The following is a 12,116-nucleotide window of genomic DNA, read 5'->3' on the forward strand; positions in this document are numbered from 1 at the left end:
CGCATTTCCACTTTGATGACGTCATTTCCAACAACCAATCACGAAGCGAGAATTCTGGTAAAATATAGGTTCATTATTTTCAATTTTTCAATAGTTCAACATCAAGAATCCATACTTTTGTTCATTTGGACCAATTCTTAGAAAATTTTCCAATCGATTAGTGTAAGAATATTGAAAATCGATCGGGAAACCACTAAGCTATTAGCGTTCAAAACCTGACCACTTTTCGAGAAAGATTTTTTGGAATTACCCCCTATACCAGCTACCTTCCTGAAAGTCGTAGTCCTACGTCAAAACTGTTAATGTTTATGCAAAGCAATTTTTCAAACATCTTTAGTCAACGAGTATGCAAGCAATAAGAGATTTTAAACATTTTGACATGTATTTTTTAAAACTATAAGGCCAGATTTGGTTTATTTTATGATTTCTATTAAGTGTCCGGTACTGAGAGACAAAATTTTTAAGCAATGATTTTTATCGATTTCTCATTTGGCTTCTAAAATGGTTCATTAGTGATGCAAGTACGTACACATAACCTATTTTTTATGAAAAATAGTCTTCTAAATTATTCTTCCAGCGAATAATAACTGAAGTTATGCTATGTGTTGATTTTATTTATGTCAAAATCCTTAGGTGTCCGGTACTGGGAACTTCCCCCTATACTTTAAATCCATCCAATAAATGATGGAAACTGAAGTGGCTCCCCTTACTACGACGGGAATTAGCAATAGAGCCTATATATCTACCTGAATAATAAATGATAGTAGAAACGAATAAATATCGTTTTCGTTTCCAGTTGTTTTGCCATATTTAAAAAAAAACTATTCTTTAAAAACCCTTAATGAAAACAGCATATATCCGTGACGCCCAAGTTTTTCCCCTTTTTTCTCTCGCAAAGCCGCAAAAAGAAATACAAAACTGCAGAGCAGCAGCAAGTTCACACGTCTGAAATTGCTATGATTTAATGCTAATTTTCCACAATGGATCTCATACTGGGTTCCAAAAGGGCCTCCCACGTGTTCCATCTTACGAAACGTGATTGCAACGGTTATGTGCAATCAATCCCATTTACCACTGTGCCCGATAAGAGCGAACAAAAGAAAGTGAAATACATCGCACTTGCTCCGAAGGGGAGCTTCATATTTTTGGAACCGCACCATTGACCTTGATGAACTCATCCAAATCTGTGAGAGTTAATTTCCAATTAAAAAGATTCAAATGACTATCATACCGACAATCACCACCCGTGCGTTGCTTTCATTTTCTCTATCACTTAACTTCAACGAACAACCCAACTGCTCTAGATCTACATCAAGTTCCCTTTCTGCTGTCATGCCTTTTTACGGATCCCGTTTCGGAACAGGCTGCGCGACATTCCTTGGGTACTTTTCCTAGTTTTGTCGCTACAAAAGAAAAATCAAGCAGGAAAATGGCATCGCTAATCCCATTCGAATGATTATCTGATGAAGTTCGCAATTAACGCTTCAGCGCTTCAAGCGTAGAGAAATCGTATTGAACCGAACGCAAAGCCATCAAGTGTGTATTAGGAGACGTTGTCCCACTAGTCCAGATTCTGCCTTAGATCGGAAACTCACCTGTCGTGTTTGCATTTCCCATAAAGCGGACGGTAAACCAAAAATCGTCGTGACTTTTACCGTACGCACGTTCGCTGAGCTGTCAACTGTTGTTTTGTTTTTAATTTTGGAGTGCCACGAACAACGCAACGGTAGGAGGAATTCGCTATAATTTTATCACGGTTTGCATTTTCAATTAGTCATAAAAGTCATTTCATTGAAAGTAAAGTTAATTTCTCCATTTTCGTGAACCCTGAATCGGGGAGAAAGTCATTTATTACTCACTATGTGAGAAACAATGTTTGCGGGCCCGTCAGCACCGCTCAGTCGTGATCGATTGCGTAGGTGAAGAGCACAAAATAAATTACAATAAATAGGTAATAAATTAGCTTAACACTAGTACGTATCGTAACCGGACGGTATTACCAGTCTTTATGGTAAACAAGAGGAATCGGTCCGGGAGCCGGTGCAGCGTAGGCAATCGGTGGAGGAATGGCAGCTGGGACGCTTCTTGCTATAATTTGCGAAACAGCAAGCACTAGAAGAATGATCTGCAAGAACGAAGAGGTGTTGTTGTTTGGTAAAAAGTAAAAAGGATTAGGAGGCATGCTTTTACACTTACCCCAACTCCTAGACCCTTCATCGAGACTACAGTTAGCGCTGAAAGCAGAGTAGTGATGACGCCGACAACGAACGCCGTAGGGATGATGGCGAAGCTGATTCGTTTCAGAAAGTGATGACCAAATGTCCGGCTCTCTATTAAAATAAAAATGGCAAATAAAAGACGGATACTTAATTATTATTATCTGATTTAGAAAAAAAAAGAAAAACAACTGAAAATACTCCATCCACAATGTTAAGTGCACTTTTGACTTTTGAATTTGATGTCGGTGGTTAGGAAGTACGTAAAAAAAGTGGCAAAGTCTCATTAAACCAAAAGGTTGAAGTTGTCCCAACAGGTCAGCAATTCTTTACGACAGTGATGCCAAACTGTTTCCCGCGGGTCGCATACGGCTCTTGAATATGATCCTTGCGACTCGCGGACTCGCTTGATGGATGGTGGACTATAGGTTGGAACTATAGGTTGAATTTATTAATGGCAGAAGTCATTTCGGGCCGCGGATCTATTGAGGGGATCTGATTTAGCCCGCATTATGCTTATACCGTGGCCACCACTGCTTTACACACTTAGAAAAAAGCACCGAATTCGATAATATTTTACAGAAATCTAAACAGCTGAACGTTCGGTAAATTTTTTTATGTTACCAAACGTTACTAAAGATCAGTAAACGTCGATATGCACGATCGAAATTTTTACCGAACGTTCAGTTGTTTAGATTTCGGTAAAATTTACCGAACTGTTTAAGTGTGTACGATGATTAAACCTAGGCCAGTTCGATGACCGTGTTGGGGAAGTGCGCTACAACTGCACTGTTCGGTTGAATATGATTCTCTATGTTCATATCTCTGTATGCGCACGCTTGCCATTTCATTTGAAGAGTATGTGAAAAGAGTGCATTGTGTTTCGGCAAGGATGTGCCCTTGAGAAAAAACTACAAGGTATACCGCCCTAAGGGTTGTACGATAGGGTGACATAGGACTATATCAGATCATTAGATCAAAGACTGATGTAAACTGCATTTCTGGCATATGTTTTTAAATGAGCGAAATATTCAGATTCAATTCTTCATTGAATGCAATTGTGGCTTTGAAAATACGTGGACGGGGGCTCATAAGTCATTTGTGTGTTTCAAAAATTTCAAAAATCTTACTTCATTTGTGTCATTTGTGTGTTTGACATGTTTCAAAAATCTTACTTTAACTCGCTTGTGGCCTTTAAAAGGGCCATTGATTACAAATAACATCAAAGCCAAAGCATGTTAACTGCAAATATGACGTGTCATTCGAATGTGCTTCTCATTCAACATGAATGGCAACAGGCATGTAAGTTAGCGGCGTCGTTTCATTGTCTTTAGCTCCAAGAAGGTTTTACTTGTTTACTTTCACAGCTTACCGCTTGTTACATAGCAGAAAATATTGCACATACGCAAAAATTTCTGTTTTATTTGTATGAAAGTCCTTATCCTCCTACCACAGGGGTGAGGGGTCTCTAACCATTATAAAATAAATTCATGCTTCCATAAACCCCACATGCCAAATTTGGTTCCATTTGGTTTATTAGTTCTAGAGTTATGAGGAAATTTGTAATTCATTTGTATGGGAGCCCCCCTCTTAGAAAGGAAAAGGGTCTCAGTACACCATAGAAAAAAATCTTTTCTCCAAAAACAGCCACATGCCAAATTTGGTTCCTTTTGCTTGATTTATTCTCAAGTTATGAGGAAATTTGTGTTTCATTTGTGTAGCAGCCCCCCCTCTTACGCCCTCCATAAAATTCCTCTCTTACCCCCTCCATAACATTGCTGGTCATTTGATCTATCCAACGACATATAAATTGTTCTGTTCCATTCAGTAGTTTAGTAGTTATTAGCGTTTGAAATCTTTCATTCAAACGTTACTCTTCTATTTTCGATTTCACAAAATGCTACCCAGTCCCAGTATAGTAAACAAAGACGTAGTCCTACGACAAAAGAAACGCATTGTAAAATGTATTAAACGTGAAGGAAGGGTTGGTAATAAAGTAATCTTTGATTTCTGTAAGGTAACAGGACAGTGGTTTTGTTCTTGATTTTTTCTATTGGGGTAAATATTCGATTACATAAAATACTTAAGAGTAACTATCCTATAACATATTGTGTGTTTAATCACAAGTGGTGACTTTTCAACACTATTAGAATAGCATGTCGGAAATTTGAAATAATTTTGTTTGACATAGCTTCTAGGGTTTCAACACCAGTAAATCTATGTAATTCTAATGTACTAAACCAAAGAGGACGCTTCAAAATCATTTTCAAAATTTTATCCTGAATCCTCTGAAGACTACAAATTGACCTTGAGGACTTATCGTTCAAAATTTGGACGTAAAATAAAAGTACTTTAATCCAAATTTCGGACATAAAAAACTCGCATGAAATGAATGGACGTATAAAGAGATTCTAGTGTAGTTATGTTCCGCCATAACTCCAGAACGCCTAAGCTTATGGGGAGGGGATTGGCAAGAGGGAGTAGGGGTGGTCTGATCTCACAAGAGAGAATATCTGTAACGTGCGTGGGAGGGTAACGACGGTCTTTGCTTATGCGCGAGGCAGCAAGGCTGCCGCAAAGCCGCAATGGTTAAATGCCCGATGAGATTCTAGGATGTGTTTGCTTCCAAAACGACACTTGACTTGACCAACCAACTAACGACGGACTAACTCGGAAAAACATATGCAAATATAAGGAACGCGCAGTTATTAACACAAAGCTTAGATATGATTGATTCCCATTTTAATCTCTCATGAATCTGCCTACTCTTGCGCCTTAAGCTCGGCTTCCCGAATTCTCTTCTTACTCTAACTAACCATGCCGTTCGCTATTCGGCCTTCGACTCACCACGGTGGTGGTTTATGGGGTCGGTGGGGTGCGGATGAACCATGTTGTCCAGCTATCGATGCGCATGAATAACGGTACTGGATGATAGATGACTCCACCTCTTGCAACGGAGGGGTGCGCCGATGGTGTTGTGCACTTGGTCGTAATATCTATGCTGGCAGTGCTCGATTCGTAGACGAAGACACGGGTTGTAGTTCGTAGACCGCGTCACCGAAGGTTCTAACGGTACTAACTGACACTACTGGCTCTTAAAACGACCCAAATGGAAATGTCTCACACTTAGCCTTTTGTATTAAGTATAGCCAACATCTACCGGCTCGAATATTAAGACTAACGTGTCCATCGCTGATTGGTTGAGATCCCAATGTGCGTTAGTGAGCAACATCTTTTATTGAGCTACTGCGTTCTGTCATCCTAGCGCTCTCGAGGGACCCTAACCATCAACTCCGACAATTTAAATTTTTGAATTTAAATTAACCAGATTCGAAGCCAAACAATATTTATGTAACCCCGTTATATATCCAAATAAGGAAAAATGGCTTTGTTTCTCTTGAGTGCACAAGTAGCTTGGAGAAAAGGTGCTGGGTTAAACGAGCGATGAGTAAGGTGAGTGGGTGGTGACACAAAACTTGTACACAATTGTAAGAGGGTGACTTGGATCAGTGTTGCGAAATTCGCACTCGTGTGGTTTAATTTTCTCACACACGCGTGCTCATTCTAACGAACACGCCGGCATAAGCATCACTTTCGGACTCTCGCTCATATTTATTCATGCACTGCAACAAGTTCTTGCGAGTGTGTGTTTAGCTAACAGCTACAGTCGTCGCTTTCGTTCATCGTTACACTCCCGCCCGTGAGTAGAATCGAGGGCGAAGATGAAGAAGAAAAGAAAAAGTAAGGCAAAATTCGTATCCCAGTGCACCACCAGCCTCACGGGCAGCAGATTCCTCACGAGTTTTTTGACTCGCGTATAAGCTATGCAGGAAGACGATGTGAGGATGTGCGTGGGCGAGTGTGTGGGTAGCAGAATGTCTGCACACAGCTACTGCGGCTGTTTATTTTACGCCCGCGTGTGCGATGTAAGCGTTGAATGCTATGTTTCTCATACTCTTTTGCGTGTGAGTTAACGATGCCTGTTGACTTCTCGTTCGATTCAAATATTGGTTTGGATATGCGAGTGAAGCTTTTTGACAGAGAGTAGTAGAAGATATGATAGCACTAATAAGCTAGGATGCGTGCAGAAAAAGGGAGTAATAGAGAAAAGTAGGAAGATAACTGGAGCGACAGAGAAAGATATACGGAGCAAGCAGTAAATATAGACGGGGCGAGAGAGATAGACACACAGGACGAAAGCAAATATGGAGGCAGTGAGAGATAAAGATAGAGGGTGCGATAGTTAACCCTCTAACAAGTAAGGCCGCCTGTAGACGGCCTTCACTTTTGGAGCTCCAGACCCACATGTAATTTGTTTTGAATTGACAATATAAAAAAATAGTTCGGATCCAATTTCTTGACATTTTGATATTAACATCACAACCTAGCATTCAAAAGTTATCGTCCATTAAAAACAAAAACTCAGAAAAATTCCGAAAAAAATTATTGCGCGAAAAAGGAAAAGGGGATTAAAATCCGGGGAGCTAGAAGGCCACAAAGTCTTAACGAGAAAATCAGTCAAATTCTCCCGACACCACGTTTGGATGATATTCGCCGTGTGTGTCAGTGCACCGTCCTGTTAAAAGATGTAACGATCTTTCCCGTAGAGGTCACGAAGAGCCGGGGCCACAACCTTCTCCAGAACCTCGGTCTTATAGTATGCTGCGTTGATTTTCACGTTTTTCTCGATAAACACTAGTGGAAGCTTCCCACGCTTGGATACGGCCCCCAAACCTTCACCGACGCGGCGCTCTGGAACCGCGGTATATTTATGTAGGACGGGGGTATACTGGCCAACGTCGGCGCCCACAGCCGATCATTTTGGACATTGTGCGGCTATTGCAAGATGAAGAGTTTCTCATCAGAAAACACGATATCCTGACCAGCGTGCTGCGAAAGTATCAGTTTTGCTCTGTCCAGCCTCTTCTTCGTTGTAGCCTCCGTTACCCCGTGAACCTTGCGTTTCTTGCATCCCAGGTCCTTCGCCATGATGGTGTGGGCAGTCCCGATCGACACATCCAGGTCAACAGCGGTCTTCCGGACGAGCGGTTTATTTTTCGACGAACCCACTCCCTCCGCACCTTGATGGCTGCTGGCGTCCTCGTCGAACGCGGCCGTCCGGATCTAGCACGGTCCTTGGCCGAGCCCGTCTCCCGGTACCGACGGATGGTGTTATAGATGAAATTCCGCTTCAGCCCGTGGGATTTCAACCGCCGAAATATGTCGCCGAGTCGCTCACCTCTCGCAAACAACTTTACTACGACGTTGCGGTACTCCTTCATCGCGCGCGGTAAACAAAAAACAAATGACATCAAGTCGACACCTTGCGCGTCGGTAGCCAACAGCTTATTGAACACACTGTACATTAACATATAAAAATGAAACATTAAGGATTTAAAGAGAAATATCCCCTACCTGGCAGAGTTGAACAGTAGAGGGTTCAAGTAAGAGTAAAACGCATCAAAAAGAGTGGCTACTCAAGGCCATCGCGCTATTTCGGCGGTAACTCGCATACAAGAGGAGCCCTGAAGCCAAAAGGTGACCGAATCTGACTTGACCAGAGAGTAGTCGTGGTTTCTAATCTTAATAGAATCAGGCCATTCGATATTAAGTGACTTTAGCATGGGTTTATTCCAGGCTCCTCTTTTCAAAGGGAAACTTATACCCAAGTAGCACACTTTAGGCAGATCCCTGTCACGACAGCTGTCAGCTGAAGCCGCCTTCGATAGTGGTAGTAATAGAGGTAGACAACAAATTTTGAAACGAAATTTAAACGGGACAACGCATGTATTTAATGCTGCGCAGTATGATGAATGCTGCGTGTTGTTTCCCCTCTTTCGTTTATCGTAAAAAATAAGACTGTCAAAAGTCAGTATTTTTCCTATCTTACGTTGCCGATAACACAAAAAAACAAACATCTTTCACTATCTACATCCTACATGCAACAAATTTTCTGAAGCATAAAACCGTATAATTGCGTAATTCTTACAGCTGCTGTCAAATTTGACATAGAATCGAGCCAGCAAGCCTGGCTCAAACGGCTTCAAGAAAAATGTATGACAATGACTTTCGTGCCAGGGATGTGACTTTAGGTCCATTTAGTTCAAGCAACCTTATTACGACTGAAATTGGTCATATATCGGTTATCACAACAACTTTAGAACAACTCTGCTAGTAGGAAAACTAGTCTCCACATTTCCTGGTTCTAGAGAATGTCATTGGCTGAAAAATAGTAAAAAGTATGAAAGGTAAAAATGGTGAAAACATCGACAGCACAGATAATGAGCAGCTCGCTCACTCTATAGCGAAACTGCAAAAAGAACGAAATTCGGAAAACAGAAAAAACAACTGGAAGACACTACAATAGATCAAAATACTGGTCGCAGTGATAACGTCCATACAAAAAAAAAGGTTGCATGCAAACAATTAATCTACCGGGTTCCTGCAATTACCTAATCTTAGGGGCTCTCCGCTAGTTTTTAGATCGAACGAGCGACAGCAAGTAAGAACAGCATTCACCTCGACGATCGTGCAAGTCGAACCGATCATGATGAAAATTTCGGCCAACGGGTTTTCGGGTATGGGGAGTACGGTACGGGAGGGTATTTTCAGCCAATTAAGCGATAGCCTGAACAATATTCAGGAATAACATTGAAACTACATCTATTCGAAACAAGATTTTTATACCAATTGATAGAATAACATTCCCTGACTATCGTGATGCATTTGGGTCTTAATGAAACGTTACTGAATTTGAGTTATAGTCGCGAGAAATGATGAAGTTGCTGCGGCTATTTTAGGCCCATTTTCTATACTGGTGTCTGTGTCATTTTCTATATCCGGCAGGAGGAAAAAACCTGCAGGATACAAACCATAACAGTTATACAGCAATCCACCGAATAATTCACTAGGTGGTATAGCGCGTACGTCCACCATAATTTCTTGGTTGCGCAATTAACATTAAAACTAATTAATGGCATATTGTTGGAGCTTATCAAAGGCTTATCGTTATCGTCTACCAAAAACCAACTGTATCTATTTGAAGAAGCCTGAGAAATTACAGTGAGAAAATAGCACCACCCAGGGTCCTATTCGGTTGATTAGCATAGCAAAGCAAAGCAAAGCCTAGTTGCTACATTCCGTTATCGAAACTTGACCTTCTGTTTTTATACGACAGACTTCGCAGCCAGCTGTTAGAGTACAGGACAATTGCAGGGCCAGTTGCTACGATCCTATTGACTCTAATAGCCTCTCCCAGATGAGATTCGAACATACGACGACTGGCTTATTAGGCCAGCGTCATACCTCGAAGCCAACTGGGAGGCCGGTTGATCACTGTCCTTCAAAAACAGATCAAAAGAGAAACAGATGGATAGCGTCATAACGGACAAAGTGTCGGTATTGCCTACATACCGGCTTATTGTAGATAACTAGTTTGCAGTGACAACAGCTTGCTTCTAGTGCTAGTGTTCATTACATTAGATTATTCATACTAGTGTATATGAACCATAAGCAACTGGTTGTCACTTAAAAACTAGCTATGTCAACGCGATAGAAGAGTTGCAGGCGCATCTGCTCGCATATTTGTAGTTGTGTAAATAGAGCACCATATGCTGCAAATAGCTAGTGAATGAAAATTGATTTATATTTTCATATCAGAGGGGAATTTTTGTGTTTTTCCGTGATAAAAAGAAGTAGAATTGTTCTGTGATACCGTATTCACAGCTGTTTAATTTATAGAATAAGTAAACGTGATCATAATTGTGTGTTTTCCAAACCATCGTGAAGAGCGGATACGCGTAAGCGATTGCTTCTATTTTTTCGGTTGTGCTACGTGCTAGTGGAGAAACAGGTGTTTTGATATTTATTGGGGGTATCATGGCGAAAACGGCGATTTTTTGATAAAATCCAACATGGCGGAGAAATCCAAGATGGCCGTCGATTTTTTTTCCGTATCGTTTGTAGTTTGTTTCATAGCAAATTTTGGAAATATCACCATAATTATATGAAAATTGTGAACCTTGCTACAAATAACTGCGGTTGTTTTGTTCAGTTAATGCCATTGCACACCTAATTTTATGAATGTTTCGTATAGTATTTTTCCTCAGCTTTCCAATGGTGGTCTTTAAATGAAATTCGGTTGGGGGGCTCATGGTGAAAACGGCGATTTTTTTATAAAATGCGAATATGACGACCAAATCCAAGATGGCCGCCAAAAAATTTTTTACTCCATTTGAAAGCCCTGTTCTCCTTCTTTACAGAACCGGGCTATTTGTTGGTTATTTCATAGCAAATTTATGAAATATCACACGATGTAGAGATCAAGGTTTGCTCAAAATTCAACTCTTTTTGAACTTGTTAGGCCCCTTGGCGAACGAGGGGTCGACTATTTCGAGGTACCAAAAGCGTAATTCTTATTTTTTAACCATTTTCAACCAATTAAGCGCAAAAGTTCCAATATTTGAAGACCTCGTGTCAGTAGTGGCCCCGTTTTAACGAGAATCACTCATATGAGCTGCTGCTGCTCAGTAAAAATTATCGAATTTTTGGCCCTGAGCAGTCCGGACCGCACCGAACACGCATAATACTGTACCGAACAGAAAAAATCGGCACTGAGGTGCGGTATCACATTAATTCGAACGAGAGCAGGCGAAATACACTCAAGTCGCTTTTTACGCGAAGGATACGTTCCGCGTAAATCAAAATTGCGTAAAAAAACCGCGTAAATTCCGAAATTCGCGTAAAAATAATCGCGTAGAAACGAAACGCGTAAAAAAACCGCGTAAAAAGCGACTTCAGTGTACACCGAAACCGGGAGCGCGTGACCTATGAATAGAGGGGAATGTTTTAGCACGGTTACCGGAGCGGTGCGTGCTTTCACAAGTCTGTACAAAACTGACTTTTGTGTTTGAATTGCTTGGCGGCCACGAGAAAATTCAACTTAGTCGTTTAGCCATTTTTCATTTCGGACAAAGCCTGGAGTGTCAATTCATGGTACTGCACTTCATGTTTTTTGAACGATCATCTTCAAGAAGCCTTAATGCAAGTTTAAAATACAATGTTTAAAATGCAAAAATCCCAAACCAATTCGTGTTTCGCATTATCGACAAAAAAAAATGAAATGAATCAAAAAACATGGTGTTAAAACTAACTTTTATGATCTCTGCAATCATATTGATTGTTGTAATGTGAAGCAACAAAGACTTGAATAAACAATGCTTTACCTGTTGATTTCATTCTATGCGTACTGAGAAATCGAATTGGTTCGATGGTATCTTTCGTTTATGCGGTTTCGTTAAGATTTTCATATAATAAAGAAGATTTAAAATGTGATTTCAACTAACTCCAAGCAGAGATATTCAACCATGTTTTGATTCGAGCAATGGCAATAATATGTGTCACGCTCTGGCCACTATTTAAATAACTTATCATTCATTTCAAGCTTAATTTCAAGTTGTTTAAGCTTTCAAAGAACAACGAGCGAATTTCTAACCCGAAAATAGCTTAAATTCAATTTAGGAGTTAAACCTCATGTCACGGTTGACTAATTTCCAAACAGCGTTTTACGATTATCATAATTCAACTACACTTTCCACGAAAAGCGAAATTACTGTTTTATTTACGACCACAAAATTGCATTGTAAAACAATGAACTTTTTCCAACCACCTGTTCCATTTTCTTCCCCAACGCTAGACACCAGGCACACTCACTTCTCCATAGACAGTCAAACCACAAATCACTGGTTAATCGTCCGATTCCAATCGATTAACTTTCCCACTGTCGAAGCTTCACTGACCTGCAACGTCCTGATCCACATCTTGGTTTGCACAATGGGCCATCTGAACGAGGCAGACTACGGCTAGACAGACTAGAATTACTGTTTCGTACTTGGACACCAT

General features: G+C 40.6%; 1 protein-coding gene across 1 annotated transcript; it reads right to left on the bottom strand.

Moving 5' to 3' along the window:
- Nucleotides 1-1,996: 1,996 nt before the first annotated feature.
- On the bottom strand, nucleotides 1,997-12,116 carry LOC128732823 (protein apnoia). Its single transcript, XM_053826227.1, has 3 exons — nucleotides 12,014-12,116; nucleotides 2,197-2,330; nucleotides 1,997-2,125 (listed from the first exon to the last, which is right to left on the bottom strand). Exons 1-3 carry the CDS (start codon nucleotides 12,114-12,116, stop codon nucleotides 1,997-1,999), a joined length of 366 nt encoding a protein of 121 aa, XP_053682202.1.

This window comes from Sabethes cyaneus, chromosome 1 (genome assembly GCF_943734655.1).
Source record: "Sabethes cyaneus chromosome 1, idSabCyanKW18_F2, whole genome shotgun sequence".
NCBI lineage: Eukaryota > Metazoa > Arthropoda > Insecta > Diptera > Culicidae > Sabethes > Sabethes cyaneus.